This window comes from Gadus chalcogrammus, chromosome 12, assembly GCF_026213295.1.
Source record: "Gadus chalcogrammus isolate NIFS_2021 chromosome 12, NIFS_Gcha_1.0, whole genome shotgun sequence".
NCBI lineage: Eukaryota > Metazoa > Chordata > Actinopteri > Gadiformes > Gadidae > Gadus > Gadus chalcogrammus.
The window spans coordinates 32990970-33012964 of NC_079423.1; the positions used below are offsets into that span (position 1 = coordinate 32990970).

Consider the following 21995-nt stretch of genomic DNA (forward strand, 5'->3'; position numbering starts at 1 on the left):
ATAAATGTGTCATTGACATTGGAATGATCAATTATCTGAGCCTCCAAAGCTAAAGGACTTCCAACTTAAATAACACCATTATCAAATTATGTGATACAACAAATTGATACATGAATACTGCAAGTGTAGCAAAGCTGTAAGAATTGCAGTGGACGTCCCCCCGGGGTTGCTGGTGTGAGACCGGCAGTGTGTGGTCCTGACGTGACTCCTATTTAAAAGGTATAAAGGTGTGTGAAGCGGAGCGGCGGTGAACGCGCCGCCTACCCTGAGCCTCATGTGATCCTTTGGACGGCGCCACGGGGTGAGACTCTCACTGACGTTCAGGAGACGTCAGTGGACGAAGTCCAGGACTGGGAGAGTCAATATTGCTTCAGCCGCTAGGGCTCAGGGCCACACGGCCCTAACCACCTGCCCTGTAGGCCTTCTGGGAAAGATTGTGAACACACCAGAGGCTCCTGGAAGCTCCCCGCTTCAAGTTTGCGTTTGTGTGCGTGTGTTGGTATTTTATCCTGAAAGAAAACATTAGGATATAGTCATTTACATTTTGCCTTGGAAGGGAAAATAGAAAAAGGAACAGCTGTCGATTTACGGAAAGATAACGGACCCAAAGTGTACAAAGCGGTTGGCTTTAATATCTGTGTAAAGTTAGCTATTTACTTTTACTTTGTTCACGGACCCTTCAAGGAGAATATTGCTTTATGTTACAGCAACAAACTCTTTGACAAACTCATAAAAGAACACCGCTTCTATCAAGGGCTCTATCCTGATCTCTAGGGACGGGACAAGGAATTGCAGCCGAACATCACGATGTTCAAAACGTCATTGAGATGGATCTGAGAACTCTGTGGGAAAGCAAGGACAGGCGGACATTCTTCACTAGAAAAGGGAATAATTATTTATGAGTATTATTGATACAAATGAAACTGACTGATTGAAGTGCTGTGTTGTTCTGTGGGTCCCATCGCTTATACAAGTATCCTACTCAGAGTAGACAGTGTGGGATTCTCGAACATGCATAGGCAGTTATTTCATAACTACTGATTTCCGAGTCTCCTAAAAGTTCGTCCTTTGTAGGCTACAGAGAATGTAGGCTACATCTCGAGTTCTAGTTTCTACTGCTAACAGTGGCATTGTTCACTATAGAACAGTCACCACGGATAATAATTGATATCTGAGCTTTCATTGCAGTTGTAGTTTTTATCACCATTATAATTTTTTATTAAATATAGTTTTTTGATCACTTAATTAGCCTACTATTTCACTCTAGTTTTGACTTCTGTGATGCTGTACAAAGTGAAATTCCCAGGTTTGGGATGAATATAGTTTAACTGTTTTTTATCATTCCGACCAGCCCTGAGCAGAATTCTGAGTTCCTGAATTTGAGTCCGTTTTTCTGAATACATGTTTTTGCTTGTTTTCATACATCTTGGTTAAAGTACTGGGTTTCCTATCATTCATAATCGTTTCATCTTCTGTACGTGTGTGAACAAACAATGTGGATGAGCCAACTTGCCTGGTCCTGGCGTTGCTCGTCTGCTACGCGAGAACTTGAAGACGCCCGCAGAAGAGGAAGCGAGTGATCAGAGGCGGTTTTGTTATACCAGTTTCTCACTGGGCTAGACCAGAAAACATTTCAAAGCAATACGAATTAAAGTGCCATTTATAATCAATGCGTGAGTTTTGATATTTTATCTTTATTTATTTTCTATCTCAACTTGGATGATGACCTTAAGGTAGGCTACTTTTACGCTGCATTATTTAGTTGATAATAATTGCACTGTTTTTAAATGAATGAGTCATTCTGTACATCCTTCCGTTTAGGCCCTATTCATTAAAGAGTGCTAAAAGAGAAGGGTTAGGAGAAGGGTTAAAAGTGTCAATCAATCAACTTTTATATTTGGTCATTTTAGGGGATTCCCGAAATAACAAATAAACACAGGTGGAACAATTACATTAGTGGACAGGCTCATGGAATCCATGGCGTTACTTAGCCGTTGAGAACGAATACACTCAACTATTCAACTCTCACTTAATGTTCATAAAAAACAAGTTAAATGCTCCATAGGAGAACAAAGCAAGGTGACAATGGCCGAGCTATAAAGGTGCAGAACATAAACTTTTGGGCACCAGCTGAAGTCTGGTGGTTGGGCTGACAGTGGAGGAGTAGTAGTGGGGTAACTGTTGAGTTTCAAAATAAACATTAGGTCTACTTAATTACTTGAATCTCTACAGTCCATATGCTGATAATAGTGTAGGATTTGATTTCTGAAATTATCCTATGGCAGGAAGGTTAGCAACTTTTAAAGGATTTTATTTTTCAATCATTATCCACATTTTGCTCAATTTATGAAGAATCTTTATTTGCAATTGACTTATCTTGCTAAATTAAAAAGAGAAGCCTTGAAAGCAATCTATGGAACTTCTTAAAGGTTTGATTGATGGTAATTTCTCATTGGTGCTTGCTAATTGCATCACATGTTTAGCAGTGAACATAAGCGCGGCTCGTTTCACTTTGGGGGGTTCGGCTGAACTGCTGAAGGTAGGTCATTATTCTCAATGTTTCAAAAATGAAAGGCTTTAATTTCAAGGCTTTACATGCAGGAAATAGTTGAAACCTGCACTATACTGACTGGCCAACTGTTACATCCTCATAACAAACTGCTTTAGAAAAACATGAATGGATAACAGCATGGGTGTTTGTTCGGTGATTTTAGCTAAATTCCTAGCTACACGGAAAGTTTATGTTTAAGACAGCATAACCAACTTTTCAAGTTAATATTTGTTTATCTTTTTGACAGTTTTTGGGACTGCTTAATTGTTGACTAATCTGCCACTAGTGAACCCTGGCCTCGGCCGTCAGCTCCGCAGCCCTGAAGGCCCGTGGTCGGATCCCCGAGGGGCAGCACATCGTGAGGGTCTCCCTGGAGCCGTCTCTCTGTCTGGCGCAGTCCGTCTGGAGTCGTTCTAAAGCCCATGTTTCGTTCTGTGACCTACTTCCAGATCTCTTCCCCAGTGGGACTGGAAGCTTGCTGCGGATACCTGTGAAATAAACTGTTGACCCTCTGCCTCGTTCTTCAGGGTTTACATTGTAGCCGCTAAAGGTTAACGCGGTTAACCAACGTGGACTGGCATCGCCTAATGAATAAGCTCACGACCAATTGTGACTTAAGAATAAACCCCATACACTTATTACCGCAAGGCTGGCATTTAGTGACGATAAACCAGCGCCTCATGAAGATAAACCGTTGACTAAAAAGGTCCATAATATGCGTTACTAGTATCTGCTTAACTACTATCAAGTGACCAGTTGTAATCTTAGCTTAGCCTAGCCGTAAGAGGGCAATGTCTGCGCGCGCAGTGGGAGGCGTGTCAATTCATAATGACGTAGACGAGTGCGACACGTGGGGCGTCTCGCGACACATCTCCCCGACCATCCAACATGGCGCTGGAGGGACCTTGTTATTGTTCTGCTGTCCGATGTTCTTCATCCTAAAGGAAGAGGAGACGAGGCTGAACGGGGACATGCGTGGATGACAAAGGCGTTCCGACATCATGCTGAGATCCACCGGGTTCTTCCGAGGCCTCGAGTGCCCGTTTTACTCGGACTCCACCGAGCTCCAGGCCGACAGACAAGGGTGCAACAGACCTTACTGTCACTTCAGACACAGCCGGCAGAGACGCGCATCTCACGGCGCTGCCGTCGACAGTAGGAAGCAGAGAGTACCGGACTCCAAGCTCAAAGGTGCACACGGTCACCGTTGTGTGTTCGTAAAAACCTTTTAAAGCCTCTTTATGCTGTTCTCTATGTTCCGTTTCCACGACCTGAACAATGGTGTCACTTTGCTTGTAATGCGTTGCGTTGACGTCCTGGCTTTAAAACCTGTTCATTTATGTTTGTGTAGATCAAGCGTATGACCCGTTCAACCCGGAGGTGGTGTCACACAAAGAGCCGCAGGATGGGGAGGACCTCAGCGGGGCCCTGGAGCTGGTCAACCAGGCCATCAAGGAGGTCCAGAATGAAGTTGAGCGAGAGAAGAGGAAACTTTCTCGGATGGGTGACGACGAGTATGAGCCCACATCCAACAGAAGCCTGTCCACAGTGGAAGCTGTTAAAAAGCCCATTCCCAAAGCAGTGACCTCCCATCTGGCCTATGACCCTGGGAGTTATCAGATGACCTCATCAGAGTACAACCCGACCCCCAGCTGTAGCAAATACACCCTGGATGTGGACGTTAAGGGGGCCAACTCCATGGAGTATGTTCCCACGTCCAAGAGGAAACCTTCCCCACGCACACAGGCCACACGGTTCCCCTCCCTCCCCACCCCTACGTATTCAAGCAGCGCTTCGTCCAAGGGGAAGTACACTCTGGATAACTCCAAGCCAACGACAGATATGGAATATGACCCGCTCTCAAACTACTCTGCAAGAATTGCTGGCAAGCACAAAAAGGAAGAGAGTATAAAAGAGAACAGAGCGTCAGCCAAAGCAAGGCGGCCGTCCACAGACAAGGAGTATGTGCCGACCGCCAAGAGGCCCTGCCCCCGGAGCGCAGACACACAGAAGTACACGTGTTCAGATACCGACGAGGAGAGCTCTGGAACAGAGTACCGGCCCACCTCTCTCCACCGCCTCAAGAGGAGGGAGGGCAGTGCAGCGGCGGCGGGGAGGAGGGACCCCGCCAAGGGGCCGGAGCCTCTCCCGCAGAGGGGCAGAGAGGGGGCCAAGGAGCAGACCCCCCTGGACCCAGAGGGGTGCGAGTCCCGGCCCCCGACGGACGCAGAGAAGGAGAGGCTGCCAGCCAAACCCAGTCACAGCAAAACCTGCAAATCTGAAAAGACTTTGAAAGGAGAAAAGACGATGAAGGCGGTCGGCGGTAAAGTGAGCAGCAGCGATAACGGCAGGAAGGAGAAGAGCTCGGCGAACAAATCGAGCAATGAGTGTGTGAAGAAGGACGGCCAAAGTTCAAGGAAGAGAGAGGACAAGAGGAAGGGGAAGGAGGCAAGTCCTAAAGTAGCCAGAGAACTCCAAGAGGAGAAGAGAGACGTGGGGAGGAGTAAGGCTGTGGAGAGGCTCCAGGGGGACTCAAGTAAAGAGCGAGCCAAGGGCCGTGAGAACGGTGTGGAGGAGAGCAAGAAGGCCAAGGTGTCTGACAAGCACAAGGACCACCAGCATAACAACGGAAAACACGAGAGCAGCAAGAGGGTGAACGACGTGAGAAAGAACAGTAAAAACAGTTCCAATACCAGCAGCAAAAGCACTTCCAACAGCAGCCACGGTAAGACGGGCTCTGACCACAGTAAGGTGAGGCACCAAAGCAACGCCCCGGAGGCCGGAAAGGTGAAGGAGAAACGGCGAGCTCCCAGCCTGAGCCACGCAGACCTGTTTGGAGACGAGAGCCCCGACGGGGCGGGCGCAGACGAGTCCGATGAGGACGGGGAGGAGCAGGGCGAGGTGCTGGTGAGGAAGTCTGCGGACGCGTTGAAGAGACGGCGTGTGCTCATGCAGCCGCTGAAGGCCCCTTCGTCAGAGGAGGAGGAGGAGGGCCTGAGCATGGAGGACGGCCAGGCCGAGATGGACTTCTGTGGGGTGGACTTGTCGCTTTTCCAAGGGGACTTGGACTTCGACTCTGATCCGATGGAGGAGTGTTTAAGGATCTTCAACGAATCCAAAGACGTCAAGAAAGAAGACAAGGGAAGGCAGGCTAAACAGGTATTGACATTTTCTTTCTACTTTGCAGTGGCACAGAATGGGCTGACAAAAAGCTCTGTATCGTCCTGTTGGTGTTTAGAGTTACATCCTGTTGCTGTTAGGGCTATACCTCCTCCCATCCACTAGCTGCAACACAGGAAGGTAGCGCTTTATGATGAGTCAGGAAACAATAAAGAATAAAAATACACTTCATTGGGGTTAATGATTGAGACTTTTCTTTATTTTTTTTCTGGTAAAAGTATTTACTGACCTTGACTGCAGGCCAGGCCACCCGAAAAGTAAATAATAAAACCCAAAACTTATTCTGAAAATCTATCATAATATACAATCTAAATTTATTTCCAGGATTTCAAGTGTACGCAAAAGGCAAAATTTTGAATGGTGGTGAAATTCAAAACATTGCAACCTGTATTGCATAAATGTTGTACATAAATGTTTAGAACAGATGTCTAAATTATCCATAACATAGATGTAATGTTTCAACAGCAATCTAATTAAACAAATCTCCAGTTTTCATAACAACCTAATATAATGTAATGTAGGCTCTGACAAACAATATTGTTCCAATCAATTGGCTGCTAATGACTCCCTTGTCATTATGTGATTTAAATTAGTAGGAATGACAACTTGGGACACCATATCAAAATCACTGTCATTAAATCAAACCTCCCACCTGTTGTAACCTATTCACCAACTCTTCCTGTAAACCAAGAGGGAACATAAACTACACTTTTCACTGGAGTTTCACTCTATTAGCCTTCAGTTTCATATCCGGTATTGTTTTTCATTCCCCCCCCCATTGAAAAAGACGTCTTTATTCTGATGTTGGATAATGTTTGGACAACCTTCAGTGTCCTGTAGTAATAGTTGAACATGCCCTTTTTCTCCTAGCCATGCCGAGATTCTGAAGAGGAGGAGGAGGGCAGCGAGAGCCCTTTAACCGGCCTCTTCCCCGGGCAGAGGAAGAGGGTTTCCCATTTTGCTGTCCAAGGAAGCGTGAGCAGGATATTAATACTTCCAGATGTCACTTATCCATCGAGGCATTTATTAGGAATGCCCTTGTAATTTGTATTGGAACCAAATACTTGGTGACTATTTGATTTTCACTCAAATGGTACGTAGAATACGTTGAAATCATCCTCAGCTTTTCAGTCCGACCTGAAGAATCCAGGTCCTTAATTGTAGCAAAGAAGTTTTAATTGATTGTTTTTAAGGTTAAATCTAACCCTACCTAATGATGTAAAGATTAATACCGTAGTAAACATCAACACCATTAGTAAACAACCAATAGTAAATTACCATAAGTCAACTATCAAGTAATTGCTAGTTAATGCTTGTTACTGCATTAACTGCTTTGATGTCAAAGGTATTTTTTTTCCCCCTTATTGTAAAGTGAATATTTATCAATTCGACAATGTTTTCATGGAAAGACCACAGCATTCATTTCTAATTCAGTGATTGCCCTTCTTAACATTCTGATGATGTCTTGTGTCCAGTTAAGGGCATCATGTTTCAGGCATAATGGCCGGGAGCCTGGGTTATGCTTAGGGTTAGAGTTAGGGTTAGGTTTAGGCTTAGGCTTAGGGTTAGGGTTAGGGTTAGGGTTAGGGTTAGGGTTAGGGTTAGGGTTAGGGCTGACCCCAGTGCTCATTGAACCGTGTGGCGGGGTCCCCCAGGTCGAGGGGGCGCTGAGGGCGCCCGTGCGGCCGTCCCGGAGGCCCACGGCTCAGGAGATCTGCTACCAGAGGCTGCAGATGGCCCAGCAGCAGGCAGAGCAGCTGGCCCAGCAGCAGGCAGAGCAGCTGGCCCAGCAGCAGGCAGAGCAGCTGGCCCAGCAGCAGGCAGAGCAGCTGGCCGCCGCCGTCAGGAGCACACCTGTCAAGACCCCCGGAGTCAGGACCCCCGGAGTCAGGACCCCCGGAGTCAGGACCCCCGGAGTCAGGACCCCCGGAGCCAGGACCCCCGGAGCCAGGACCCCCTTAGCCCCCCCGAGCTCCAGCTTGGCCGGCGAGAGGAAGAGGGTGGCTCACCGTCCCAGCCTGCCTGGGCCCTCCTCCTCCCAAACCGGTACGTCTTCCAGTCACCATCCCTAACCCTAACCCTAACCCTAAACCTAAGCCTAGGCCTAGCTTCAGGAGGCTCAGTCACTGAACCACGGCTCACCGCTGAACAGCGTACAGCGTGTTGAAGTGGTGGACCTCCGCTGCAGGTAGAACGGTGTTCTGTCTTTCATTGATTGTCATGCGGTGGTTCTTTTGTATTGGTCTGTGTTCTCAGTGGAGCCAGCTGCCAGTCGCGTTCTGTCGCCCAACAGAACCCTCCCGGCCCACCTGTCTGTCCGGGCTCAGACGTCTGCCGGCATCCTGTCCAAGACCACCTCCACCGTGGTGCAGAAGAGACTGGCACACACCCCCACCATGAAGGTAGCAACACACCCCCACCATGAATGTAGCAACACACCCCCACCATGAAGGTAGCAACACACCCCCACCATGAAGGTAGCAACACACCCCCACCATGAAGGTACCAACACACCCCCACCATGAAGGTACCAACACACCCCCACCATGAAGGTACCAACACACCCCCACCATGAAGGTACCAACACACCCCCACCATGAAGGTTCCAACACACCCCCACCATGAAGGTAGCAACACACCCCCACCATGAAGGTACCAACACACCCCCACCATGAAGGTACCAACACACCCCCACCATGAAGGTACCAACACACCCCCACCATGAAGGTACCAACACACCCCCACCATGAAGGTTCCAACACACCCCCACCATGAAGGTAGCAACACACCCCCACCATGAAGGTAGCAACACACCCCCACCATGAAGGTACCAACACACCCCCACCATGAAGGTAGCAACACACCCCCACCATGAAGGTACCAACACACCCCCACCATGAAGGTACCAACACACCCCCACCATGAAGGTACCAACACACCCCCACCATGAAGGTAGCAACACACCCCCACCATGAAGGTACCAACACACCCCCACCATGAAGGTAGCAACACACCCCCACCATGAAGGTAGCAACACACCCCCACCATGAAGGTAGCAACACACCCCCACCATGAAGGTAGCAACACACCCCCACCATGAAGGTAGCAACACACCCCCACCATGAAGGTACCAACACACCCCCACCATGAAGGTAGCAACACACCCCCACCATGAAGGTAGCAACACACACCTACAATATTACTCTCTGTTGACATATTGCTGGTTTTTCATTGGCCCTGAGTTGACAAGATAATTCTCTTGTCAAGACGTTCAGACCTTGCTGCTCTATGTTGTGTAGCTCTAACACATTCAGACCGTGTTGCTATGTTTTGCTGCTCTATGTTGTGTAGCTATAACAGTCAAACCTTGTTGCTCTATGTTGTGTAGCTCTATGTTGTGTATCTCTAACATATTCAGACCGTGTTGCTCTATGTTGTGCTGCTCTATGTTGTGTAGCTTTAACAGTCAGACCTTGTTGCTCTATGTTGTGTAGCTCTAATAGTCAGACATTGTTGCTCTATGTTGTGCAGCTCTATGTTGTGTAGCTCTAACGGTCAGACCTTGTTGCTCTATGTTGTGTAGCTCTATGTTGTGTAGCTCTAACAGTCAGACCTTGTTGCTCTATGTTGTGTAGCTCTAACGGTCAGACCTGGTTGCTCTATGTTGTGTAGCTCTAACAGTCGGACCTTGTTGCTCTATGTTGTGTAGCTCTATGTTGTGTAGCTCTAACAGTCAGACCTTGTTGCTCTATGTGGTGTAGCTCTAACGGTCAGACCTTGTTGCTCTATGTTGTGTAGCTCTAACGGTCAGACCTTGTTGCTCTATGTTGTGTAGCTCTAACGGTCAGACCTTGTTGCTCTATGTTGTGTAGCTCTATGTTGTGTAGCTCTAACGGTCAGACCTTGTTGATCTCCGGTCTCAGAGCTCCTCCCTGAAGAGGCCAGTCATCCCCACAGAGTTCGGGGCCAAGGTGCCGACCAACGTCCGGCAGCGCTACCTCCACATCTTCATCGATGAATGTGTCAAGTTCTGCCCCTCGGAGGAAGCGGCCTTCCACATGGTACGCACTTTCAGTTTAATTTGACGTTTGATGTCCATTATTAAAGGACGATAAAGAATTGTTATCCAAGCAGCATATCTGTACGTGCAAACAACACGAACAACCAGTGGTGTGCTGTTTCAGGCGCTGGACGAGGAGAAGGTCGTCTACGATCGGAGCAGCAGTAAGAACATCTACCTCAACGTAGCCGTCAACACGCTGAAGAAGCTCCGTGGCAAGAGCGGAGCCCCCCCGGCCCCGCCCCCCAGTACGTGAACCCCCCTCCCAACCAGTACATCCCCTCCACCCCCCCTCCCAACCAGCCCACTACGTCCGTCCCCCCGTCCCCCATTTCAGAGGTCTCTCCTCCCATGACTCTTGGATGAGGTCTGTCCTTTCGATGTGTTCTGAGCATCAGAAGCTAACGTGTGTGTGTGTGTGTGTGTGTGTGTGTGTGTGTGTGTGTGTGTGTGTGTGTGTGTGTGTGTGTGTGTGTGTGTGTGTGTGTGTGTGTGTGTGTGTGTGTGGTGTGTGTGTGTGTGTGTGTGGGCTCCTCTACAGAGGCGGTGGGCTCTGCTGCTCACCGTAGGACCATGACCCATGAGGAGGTGCTTGGCGGGCGGATGGCTGCCACCACCAGCTTCACCCTCAACAGGACGGGCAGGCAGAGCGAGGAGCAGCCCTGCGGTGAGCTCCCAGGACGTCCTGTCTGAATGTCCCCTCTGGGACCAGAGGCGGTGTCTGATGTGGGATGTGCGGGTTCTGCCGTAGGGGCGGCGTTGTACAGGAAGCTGAAGGCCTACCTGATGACGGAGGAGCAGCTGCAGGAGCACGGCTACCCCCGAGCCAGCGCTGAGTCCTCGGGGAGGGCTGTGATCCACAACCAGCCGGAGAGGAAGGCCCTGGCGGACGGTGAGGAGTGCGGTTAGGGCTGGGAATAGTGTAGAGTTAGGGCTAGTAATGATGCAGAGTTAGGGTTAGGGCTGGGAATAGTGTAGAGTTAGGGCTAGTAATGATCTAGGGTTAGGGCTGGGAATAGTGTAGAGTTAGGGTTAGTAATGATGCAGAGTTAGGGTTAGGGCTGGGAATAGTGTAGAGTTAGGGTTAGTAATGATCTAGGGTTAGGGTTAGTAATAATGTAGAGTTAGGGTTAGTAATGATCTAGGGTTAGGGCTGGGAATAGTGTAGAGTTAGGGTTAGTAATGCTGCAGAGTTAGGGTTAGTAATGATGCAGAGTTAGGGTTAGGGTTAGTAATAATGTAGAGTTAGGGTTAGTAATGATGTAGAGTTAGGGTTAGTAATAATGTAGAGTTAGGGTTAGTAATGATGCAGAGTTATGGTTAGTAATAATGTAGAGTTAGGGTTAGTAATAATGTAGAGTTAGGGTTAGTAATAATGTAGAGTTAGGGTTAGTAATAATGTAGAGTTAGGGTTAGTAATAATGTAGAGTTAGGGTTAGTAATAATGTAGAGTTGGGGTTAGTAATAATGTAGTGTTAGGGTTAGTAATAATGTAGAGTTAGGGTAAGTAATAATGTAGAGTTAGGGTTAGTAATAATGTAGAGTTAGGGTTAGTAATAATGTAGAGTTAGGGTTAGTAATAATGTAGAGTTAGGGTTAGTAATAATGTAGAGTTAGGGTTAGTAATGATGCAGAGTTAGGGTTAGTAATAATGTAGAGTTAGGGTTAGTAATAATGTAGAGTTAGGGTTAGTAATAATGTAGATTTAGGGTTAGTAATAATGTAGAGTTAGGGTTAGTAATAATGTAGAGTTAGGGTTAGTAATAATGTAGAGTTAGGGTTAGTAATGATGTAGAGTTAGGGTTAGTAATGATGTAGAGTTAGGGTTAGTAATAATGTAGAGTTAGGGTTAGTAATGATGTAGAGTTAGGGTTAGTAATAATGTAGAGTTAGGGTTAGTAATAATGTAGAGTTAGGGTTAGTAATAATGTAGAGTTAGGGTTAGGGCTGGTAATAATGTAGATTTAGGGTTAGTAATAATGTAGAGTTAGGGTAAGTAATAATGTAGAGTTAGGGTTAGTAATAATGTAGAGTTAGGGTAAGTAATAATGTAGAGTTAGGGTTAGTAATAATGTAGAGTTAGGGTTAGTAATAATGTAGAGTTAGGGTTAGTAATAATGTAGAGTTAGGGTTAGTAATAATGTAGAGTTAGGGTTCGTAATAATGTAGAGTTAGGGTTAGTAATAATGTAGAGTTAGGGTTAGTAATGATGTAGAGTTAGGGTTAGTAATAATGTAGAGTTAGGGTTAGTAATAATGTAGAGTTAGGGTTCGTATTAATGTAGAGTTAGGGTTAGTAATAATGTAGAGTTAGGGTTAGTAATAATGTAGAGTTAGGGTTAGTAATAATGTAGAGTTAGGGTTAGTAATAATGTAGAGTTAGGGTTAGTAATAATGTAGAGTTAGGGTTAGTAATAAGGTAGAGTTAGGGTTAGTAATAATGTAGAGTTAGGGTAGTAATATGTAGAGTTAGGGTTAGTAATAAGGTAGAGTTAGGGTTAGTAATAATGTAGAGTTAGGGTTAGTAATAATGTAGAGTTAGGGTTAGTAATAATGTAGAGTTAGGGTTAGTAATAATGTAGAGTTAGGGTTAGTAATAATGTAGAGTTAGGGTTAGTAATAATGTAGAGTTAGGGTTAGTAATAATGTAGAGTTAGGGTTAGTAATAATGTAGAGTTAGGGTTAGTAATAATGTAGAGTTAGGGTTAGTAATAATGTAGAGTTAGGGTTAGTAATAATGTAGAGTTAGGGTTAGTAATGATGTAGAGTTAGGTTAGTAATGATGTAGAGTTAGGGTTAGTAATGATGTAGAGTAGGGTTAGTAATAATGTAGAGTTAGGGTTAGTAATGATGTAGAGTTAGGGTAGTAATAATGTAGAGTTAGGGTTAGTAATAATGTAGAGTTAGGGTTAGTAATAATGTAGAGTTAGGGTTAGGGCTGGTTAATAATGTAGATTTAGGGTTAGTAATAATGTAGAGTTAGGGTAAGTAATAATGTAGAGTTAGGGTTAGTAATAATGTAGAGTTAGGGTAAGTAATAATGTAGAGTTAGGGTTAGTAATAATGTAGAGTTAGGGTTAGTAATAATGTAGAGTTAGGGTTAGTAATAATGTAGAGTTAGGGTTAGTAATAATGTAGAGTTAGGGTTAGTAATAATGTAGAGTTAGGGTTAGTAATAATGTAGAGTTAGGGTTAGTAATGATGTAGAGTTAGGGTTAGTAATAATGTAGAGTTAGGGTTAGTAATAATGTAGAGTTAGGGTTCGTATTAATGTAGAGTTAGGGTTAGTAATAATGTAGAGTTAGGTTAGTAATAATGTAGAGTTAGGGTTAGTAATATGTAGAGTTAGGGTAGTAATAATGTAGAGTTAGGGTTAGTAATAATGTAGAGTTAGGGTTAGTAATAATGTAGAGTTAGGGTTAGTAATAATGTAGAGTTAGGGTTAGTAATAATGTAGAGTTAGGGTTAGTAATAATGTAGAGTTAGGGTTAGTAATAATGTAGAGTTAGGGTTAGTAATAATGTAGAGTTAGGGTTAGTAATAATGTAGAGTTAGGGTTAGTAATAATGTAGAGTTAGGGTTAGTAATAATGTAGAGTTAGGGTTAGTAATAATGTAGAGTTAGGGTTAGTAATAATGTAGAGTTAGGGTTAGTAATAATGTAGAGTTAGGGTTAGTAATAATGTAGAGTTAGGGTTAGTAATAATGTAGAGTTAGGGTTAGGCTGGTAATAATGTAGATTTAGGGTTAGTAATAATGTAGAGTTAGGGTAAGTAATAATGTAGAGTTAGGGTTAGTAATAATGTAGAGCTAGGGTTAGTAATAATGTAGAGTTAGGGTTAGGGTTAGTAATGTAGAGTTAGGGTTAGTAATAATGTAGAGTTAGGGTTAGTAATAATGTAGAGTTAGGGTTAGTAATAATGTAGAGTTAGGGTTAGTAATAATGTAGAGTTAGGGTTAGTAATAATGTAGAGTTAGGGTTAGTAATAATGTAAAGTTAGGGTAAGTAATAATGTAGAGTTAGGGTTAGTAATAATGTAGAGTTAGGGTTAGTAATGATGTAGAGTTAGGGTTAGTAATGATGTAGAGTTAGGGTTAGTAATAATGTAGAGTTAGGGTTAGTAATAATGTAGAGTTAGGGTTAGTAATAATGTAGAGTTAGTGTACATTTTTTTTTATTGTCCCATTCATCTCCCAGTCATCACAATTACAGGAACATTAAATGGAACAAGCCATGTCACAAATACCCCCCCATTGTGAACGCTCAGATGCCATTTTGTTCCTTTGACTAAATATGAAGCACCAAAGTCTTTAAATCAAATAAAAATAATTTTTAAAAACAAATATAACAGTTTTCCTTTTGAACTTGGTCAATGGAAAAAGAGTGACCACAGCATATTCACCAATATTCCTTTTATGGGCTTAACAAGCGAGACATGCGACTGCAGTCCCTCTGAGTACGAGACGTTCCTCCTCGTCACTCAGCGGTCGCTGCTTGTGGTCTGATCTTCCACTTTGTCCACTAACTGTTCCAGTCCCTCTGAGTACGAGACGTTCCTCCTCGTCACTCAGCGGCCGCTGCTTGTGGTCTGATCTTCCACTTTGTCCACTAACTGTTCCAGTCCCTCTGAGTACGAGACGTTCCTCCTCGTCACTCAGCGGTCGCTGCTTGTGGTCTGATCTTCCACTTTGTCCACTAACTGTTCCAGCGTTCTCAAAGACCTGCTGTCGCTGTGGGGCGGAGTACAAGGTCAACGTGAAAGGCAGCTGTGTGCGCAGAGAAGAGTGTAACCACCACTGGGGTCGCTTGAGGAGGAACAAAGGTAGGTTGACCCCCTAACTAACCCTAGTTAGGGTTATCTTACCCCAACATCTGGCTCTTATTGGCCACTTTCTGTCCGCCGCTGTTCCTGTTTACAGGGAATTAACAAGTGCTCCAAATACCAGACGTAGCATACTGCCCCTAACCCTAACCACCCATCAGACCAGATCCCTTAGCTGCTCGAAGCTTACTGCTCTGAGAACCACTGTGATAGGACGACATTAGGAACAGCCCTCCTCCACTGTGATAGGACGACATTAGGAACAGCCCTCCTCCACTGTGATAGGACGACATTAGGAACAGCCCTCCTCCACTGTGATAGGACGACATTAGGAACAGCCCTCCTCCACTGTGATAGGACGACATTAGGAACAGCCCTGCACTGTGATAGGACGACATTAGGAACAGCCCTCCTCCACTGTGATAGGACGACATTAGGAACAGCCCTCCACTGTGATAGGACGACATTAGGAACAGCCCCTCCTCCACTGTGATAGGACGACATTAGGAACAGCCCTCCTCCACTGTGATAGGACGACATTAGGAACAGCCCTCCTCCACTGTGATAGGACGACATTAGGAACAGCCCTCCACTGTGATAGGACGACATTAGGAACAGCCCTCCTCCACTGTGATAGGACGACATTAGGAACAGCCCTCCTCCACTGTGATAGGACGACATTAGGAACAGCCCTCCTCCACTGTGATAGGACGACATTAGGAACAGCCCTCCACTGTGATAGGACGACATTAGGAACAGCCCTCCTCCACTGTGATAGGACGACATTAGGAACATCCCTCCACTGTGATAGGACGACATTAGGAACAGCCCTCCTCCACTGTGATAGGACGACATTAGGAACAGCCCTCCACTGTGATAGGACGACATTAGGAACAGCCCTCCACTGTGATAGGACGACATCAGGAACAGCCCTCCTCCACTGTGATAGGACGACATTAGGAACAGCGCTCCACTGTGATAGGACGACATCAGGAACAGCCCTCCTCCACTGTGATAGGACGACATTAGGAACATCCCTCCACTGTGGTAGGACGACATTAGGAACAGCCCTCCTCCACTGTGATAGGACGACATTAGGAACAGCGCTCCACTGTGATAGGACGACATCAGGAACAGCCCTCCTCCACTGTGATAGGACGACATTAGGAACAGCGCTCCACTGTGATAGGACGACATCAGGAACAGCCCTTTTTTCAAACCCTTACCCCTGGCCATATCGAGGCTCACTAAATGACTAATAACTTATTATCTTTGAGACGTATTGGAATAACAGTTTGTGGCTAAGACCCTGGGTTTGGGGAAGAAGTGGAGGGGCTGGAGCTGAAACACATTCTGATATTATGATAAATAACTACCTTCAAATAGTGGGTGAAATATCACAGCTATCCCTTTTAGATTATTTATCCATTTTAGGCGCATGTTTATTGTTCGGGCGGCTTAAAGGTTGATTTGTGTTTGGTTTCGTCCTTCGCTCTGCACTAACCCCCGCGTGGTCTTTGATCGTTGCGAGGCTGTACTGTGTTGTTGTTGTGACGACCGCTGGTCCGCCCCTCATCCTGCTCTCCCCCCTCCCTCCCCCCCTCCCCCCCCTCCCTCCCCCCCCCCCCCCCCCCCCCCCCCCCCCCCTCCCCCACCTCCCCCCCTCCCTCCCTCTTCTCCCAGGGGCCGGGGGCTGGGAGACCAACTACAACTGCTGCTCGGGACCCGTGGGCACTCCGGGCTGCCAGGTGTCCAAGGTGAGAACCCCCTCCTGGTCCTGGGCTCCCTGCGGACACGGCAGAGGGAGGAGTCTGTCTGTGTCTGGATACATATCTCACCATGCTATTATAGACCAGCCCACCAGGGGGCAGTGCTCTCGCTAAGGTTTGGTCACTGTCTGACGTATCCCCCCCACAGCAACATGTGCAGGATGGCCGTAAGGAGTCGGTGGAGGGCTACGTCAAGACCTTCAGTAAGGCTCTCCCACCCGATGGCGACGGAGGGGTCTATGCCCTCGACTGTGAAATGGTGAGCTGACCCCCCTGACCCCCCCGACCTCTGAGCGGCCGGCCCCCAGCCTCCCTCGTAGTGGCGGCGTGCGGCCCAGCGTGTGAGAAGTGGTCTGCAGTGCATGCTGGGAATTGAAGTGCCGTGATGCAGGCCAGAATGAAGTGGAAACTCAAATGATGGATTGGATGGAGCTGCTCCTCGGGCTCTTTGGCGCCTGCCCTGTGAGGGTCCCTCCCTCCCTTCCTCCTGCTGCTCTGATTGGTTCTGCTTCCTTCCATCAGTGCTACACCAAGCAGGGTCTGGAGCTGACCCGCGTGACAGTGGTCAACGCAGAGCTGAAGGTCATCTACGACACCTTCGTCAAACCCGAGAGCAAAGTAGTGGATTACAACACGAGGTGAGACCACTGCAAGCCTCTAGGTTAGGGTTAACCCTAGGGTTAGGCTTAACCCTAACCCTAGGGTTAACCCTAACCTAACCCTAGGGTGAGGCTTACCCTAACCCTAACCTAGGACACTGGAACCGCCCTGAGCCTCAGACAGAGCCTCAGACAGAGCCTCAGACTGAGGCTCTGTCTGAGGCTCTGTCTGAGCCTCAGACAGAGCCTCAGACAGAGCCTCAGACTGAGCCTCAGTCTGAGCCTCAGTCTGAGCCTCAGACAGAGCCTCAGACTGAGGCTCTGTCTGAGGCTCCGTCAGGCGCTCTGAACAGCTCTGTGTCACGGCGTAGGTTCTCTGGGGTGACGGAGGAGGACCTGGACAACACCACCATCACTCTGAGGGACGTGCAGGCGGTGCTGCTCAGCATGTTCAGCGCTGAGTCCATCCTCCTGGGCCACAGCCTGGAGAGCGACCTGCTGGCACTCAAGGTACTCAGCACCTTCTACCTGCCTCTGTACCAAAGGGCTTCCCTCTGTCACACAGACTCTCAGGACCCCTCTCTGACATAGGATATAGATATAGTATATAGATAGAGCATATAGATACTAGAGCAATCATGAAAGGGAGGGAGGGCAATGTGGGTAACTGATGAAGGCTGGTCGATGGTGGCAATGTGTTAGCCTGGAGGATGTGGTGGCTGGCTGCCCAAGGGGCACAGCTCGGTCCGGACCTACTCAGCAAACGATGGCCTCTCTCTCTGTCTCTGTCTCTGTCTCTGTCTCTGTCTCTGTCTCTGTCTCTCTCTGTCTTTGTCTCTCTGTCTCTGTCTCTGTCTCTGTCTCTGTCTCTGTCTCTGTCTCTGTCTCTGTCTCTGTCTCTCTCTGTTTCTGTCTCTCTCTCTCTCTCTCTCTCTCTCTCTCTGTCTCTGTCTCTCTGTCTGTCTCTCTCTGTCTCTGTCTCTGTCTCTGTCTCTGTCTCTCTCTGTCTCTGTCTCTCTCTGTCTGTCTCTGTCTCTCTGTCTGTCTCTCTCTGTCTCTGTCTCTGTCTGTCTCTGTCTCTCTCTGTCTGTCTCTGTCTCTGTCTCTGTCTCTGTCTCTGTCTCTCTGTCTCTGTCTCTCTGTCTCTGTCTCTCTGTCTCTGTCTGTCTCTCTCTGTCTCTGTCTCTCTCTGTCGCTCTCTGTCTCTGTCTCTGTCTCTCTCTCTCGCTGTCTCTCTCTCAGAGTAAATAATGGTCTCTGTCTCTCTCTGAGTAGATAATGTTCTCTCTCTCTGTCTCTGTCTCTGTCTCTGTCTCTCTGTCTCTGTCTCTCTCAGAGTAAATAATGGTCTCTGTCTCTCTCTCTCTCTGTCTCTGTCTGTCTCTCTGTCTCTGTCTCTGTCTCTGTCTCTGTCTCTGTCTCTCTGTCTCTCTCTCTCTGTCTCTGTCTGTCTCTCTGTCTCTCTGTCTCTGTCTCTGTCTCTCTGTCTCTCTGTCTCTCTGTCTCTGTCTCTCTTAGAGTGAATAATGGTCTCTGTCTCTTCCAGGTCATCCACAGCACAGTGATTGACACCTCCATTGTGTTCCCTCACCGCATCGGCCTGCCCTACAAACGCGCCCTCAGGAACCTGATGGCCGACCACCTGAAGCGCATCATCCAGGACAACGGTGAGATGGGTACTGGGCAGAGCCTACTGGTTACAGTGGCACTGGGCGGAGCCTACTGGTTACAGTGGCACTGGGCAGAGCCTACTGGTTACAGTGGCACTGGGCAGAGCCTACTGGTTACAGTGGCACTGGGCAGAGCCTACTGGTTATAGTGGTACTGGGCAGAGCCTACTGGTTACAGTGGCACTGGGCGGAGCCTACTGGTTATAGTGGCACTGGGCAGAGCCTACTGGTTACAGTGGCACTGGGCAGAGCCTACTGGTTACAGTGGCACTGGGCAGAGCCTACTGGTTATAGTGGCACTGGGCAGAGCCTACTGGTTACAGTGGCACTGGGCGGAGCCTACTGGTTATAGTGGCACTGGGCAGAGCCTACTGGTTATAGTGGCACTGGGCGGAGCCTACTGGTTATAGTGGCACTGGGCAGAGCCTACTGGTTATAGTGGCACTGGGCAGAGCCTACTTGTTATATTGGCACTGGGCAGAGCCTACTGGTTGTCATGGCACTGGGCAGAGCCTACTGGTTGTCATGGCACTGGGCAGAGCCTACTGGTTGTCATGGCCCAACACATTGAGTGTGTAGAGGCCTTCTGTGTGCTTATCCCCTCATGCTTCACACCCAGTGAGCTGTATCTCCATCCCCATTGGTCCACTGCGCTGCTTCACACCCAGTGAGCTGTATCTAAATCCCCATTGGTCCACTGCGCTGCTTCACACCCAGTGAGCTGTATCTCCATCCCCATTGGTCCACTGCGCTGCTGGGATCGTGACTGTTTGTGTGCTCGTGTTCCCAGTGGATGGCCACGACTCCAGCGAAGACGCCAGCGCCTGCATGCAGCTGATGTTCTGGAAGCTGAAGGAGGACGCAAAGGTCAAGAGATGACCTCCAACACCACCGGGACCGCACCACTCAGCTGCTGGGACACACAGCTGCTGGGACCCACAGGCTGCTGGGACCCACAGGCTACTGGGACCCACAGCTGCTGGGACCCACAGGCTGCTGGGACCCACAGGCTGCTGGGACACACAGGCTGCTGGGACACACAGCTGCTGGGACCCACAGCTGCTGGGACCCACAGCTACTGGGACCCACAGGCTACTGGGACCCACAGGCTGCTGGGACCCACAGCTACTGGGACCCACAGGCTGCTGGGACCCACAGGCTACTGGGACCCACATGCTACTGGGACCCACAGGCTACTGAGACCCACATGCTACTGGGACCCACAGGCTACTGGGACCCACAGGCTGCTGGGACCCACAGCTACTGGGACCCACATGCTACTGGGACCCACAGGCTACTGGGACCCACAGGCTGCTGGGACCCACAGGCTGCTGGGACCCACAGCTACTGGGACCCACAGGCTGCTGGGACCCACAGCTACTGGGACCCACAGGCTGCTGGGACCCACAGGCTACTGGGACACACAGCTGCTGGGACCCACAGCTACTGGGACCCACAGCTACTGGGACCCACAGCTACTGGGACACACAACCTTTTCATGGGGACGCTTCGTTAATAAGTCCCTTTTTAACTTCGTTAAAGAAAAGGGCATTGTGTTTATTAGTGTAATTATTAGTAAATGACCTAACGCGCTGTTTTGTGTTTAAAGCGTCAGATGAAAAAGACTTAAGCGCTGTAAATATGCTGTAAGTAGTTTTGTATACGTTCATTTCTGTTTGTTTAAGTTTTCTATTAAAACACAGAAAAGTAATTAATTAATCTAGTTGCTGTCTTATTAGCACATTGATCTTCCTACCAAGACGTTGTACTTTGTTGAGAAGGACAGCAGGTTGGTGTCCGCCCGTCCGTCCGTCCCCGTCTTGACGGCAGCAGGTGCAGGCTAGTCGTCAGCTAGCCCTCGGCAGATGTGTGTTTTGGAAGCTCAATGCTAAACCAAGAGGCCCATCCTTTCTTCAGTGTGTCGGCCTATTCAGCGGCCCGTCACATGTCAGGATGCATTTCCCCGGCCAGGCCGGTGACATCAGGTATAAAAGATCCACTGAGCGAGGATCAATACCTCCACTGTTCTGCGGACACGGAGGGGCTTCCCTGTGTTTATGTGGAGCAGAGCGGCTTAGAGGGGTCTTCTTCATGATCCCATCAGTCTCTCTCTCTCTCTCTCTCTCTCTCTGTCTCTCTCTCTCTCTCTCTCTCTCTGTCTCTGTCTCTGTCTCTGTCTCTGTCTCTGTCTCTGTCTCTGTCTCTGTCTCTGTCTCTCTCTCTCTCTCTCTCTGTCTCTGTCTCTGTCTCTGTCTCTGTCTCTGTCTCTGTCTCTGTCTCTCTCTCTCTCTTTCTTGGTTCCTTTCTTTCTTTCTACATCTGCGATCACATTTGCCGAGCGGGGGTTGTTTGGGGCCGGTGGGGGGTGGGGCTGGCCTGGCCCTAACCCCATGGTGAGAGTCCACAAGGTTTTATCTCCTTAAGAGCCGGTGAGCAGAAACACTTGAGTGCCTCGCTGTTGAACACCAAGGATTCAGAACAATTATTCTGGAAAGGATTCACTGGACGGAACAAAGTATTGCACCACTGAATTAAACAAATGCAAATCTAGACAAACATTTTGTAACCTAATTTCCACAATGAATGAAAAGACTTCATCTCCATCAATGAGAGAGGAACAGGGCGGCCAGAGGTAAAGAAGGGACCAGTCCTTCATTTAGCCTGGGCTTATATTAAGGACACAGACCTGTGGCTGCCCGGGACCCTCCGGCCGGAGCCCCCAGCTGCCGGCCCCTCTCTCTCATAATCTCTCACTCGCCCAATTAAGTGGTGCTCTTTACCCAGTAACCAGCCTGGGGCTCCATGCTCTGGAGACAGGCAGGAGATCATACGGTTAACCCTAACCCTAATGGAGGATAAGGAGAGCAGCCAGTGACGCTGGTCAGACTAAGGGGCCCCTCACACTAGGGTTAGGGGTAACCCTAACCCTAACCCTAGACTAAGGGGCCACTCACACCTGGGCCGCGGCCCCGTGCCGGAGCTCATTTGCATACTTAAGTCTAGAACGTTTGGCTAGTGTTACCACGCCATCCGTATTCCAGCCCGGAACAGCCCCTTGGCCAGGGCACTCTTGGGAGAGGTGTGCCGTGGCCAAAGTACAGATGCTAATGAGATGACACACACGGATAAGCAACGTGAGCTGGATGACGTAGTCCTTGCGCGACCCTTCTTTCTTTATAGGTAGGTCCATGCCATTCTTCCCCACAACAATTGTTTTAAACAATGGCGGCAAGCGGTTTACGAGTGGGTTTACGTTGGTGCGATAGTGAAGTCGAGGGTTTACTTGAAATTTGGGCCGACGACAGCATTCTGTCGCAGCTGGACACCACGCTTGGGGATGACGCA

The 21995-nt window shown here is 48.1% G+C and overlaps 1 protein-coding gene across 3 annotated transcripts; it reads left to right on the forward strand.

The window, feature by feature from the left end:
* The first annotated feature begins 269 nt into the window (after nt 1-269).
* On the forward strand, nt 270-19537 carry rexo1 (REX1, RNA exonuclease 1 homolog). 3 transcript variants are annotated; one of them, XM_056603435.1, is made up of 17 exons: nt 270-2539; nt 2838-3742; nt 3903-5710; nt 6602-6706; nt 7387-7777; nt 7988-8133; nt 9655-9792; nt 9916-10039; nt 10333-10458; nt 10543-10683; nt 14499-14612; nt 16296-16369; nt 16530-16640; nt 16904-17019; nt 17352-17490; nt 18527-18647; nt 19441-19537. In XM_056603435.1, the coding sequence occupies exons 2-17, from the start codon at nt 3553-3555 to the stop codon at nt 19527-19529; spliced, it is 3933 nt and encodes a 1310-aa protein (XP_056459410.1). In that variant the 5' UTR covers nt 270-2539; nt 2838-3552; the 3' UTR covers nt 19530-19537. The 3 variants fall into 3 exon arrangements, with proteins under 3 accessions (XP_056459410.1, XP_056459408.1, XP_056459409.1); XM_056603433.1 differs by having other exon boundaries at nt 270-1733; nt 2484-3742; XM_056603434.1 differs by having other exon boundaries at nt 270-1733; nt 2487-3742.
* The last annotated feature ends 2458 nt before the right edge of the window (nt 19538-21995 follow it).

What these genes read in the sequence shown, in the direction of transcription:
- rexo1 (XM_056603435.1), top strand. Translation starts at nt 3,553, where the DNA reads ATGCTGAGATCCACCGGGTTCTTCCGAGGCCTCGAGTGCCCGTTTTAC. An exon ending in GAGCGAGGAGCAGCCCTGCG is followed by an intron (nt 10,459 to 10,542) that starts GTGAGCTCCCAG and finishes GTTCTGCCGTAG; the next exon opens with GGGCGGCGTTGTACAGGAAG. An exon ending in GCGCATCATCCAGGACAACG is followed by an intron (nt 18,648 to 19,440) that starts GTGAGATGGGTA and finishes TCGTGTTCCCAG; the next exon opens with TGGATGGCCACGACTCCAGC.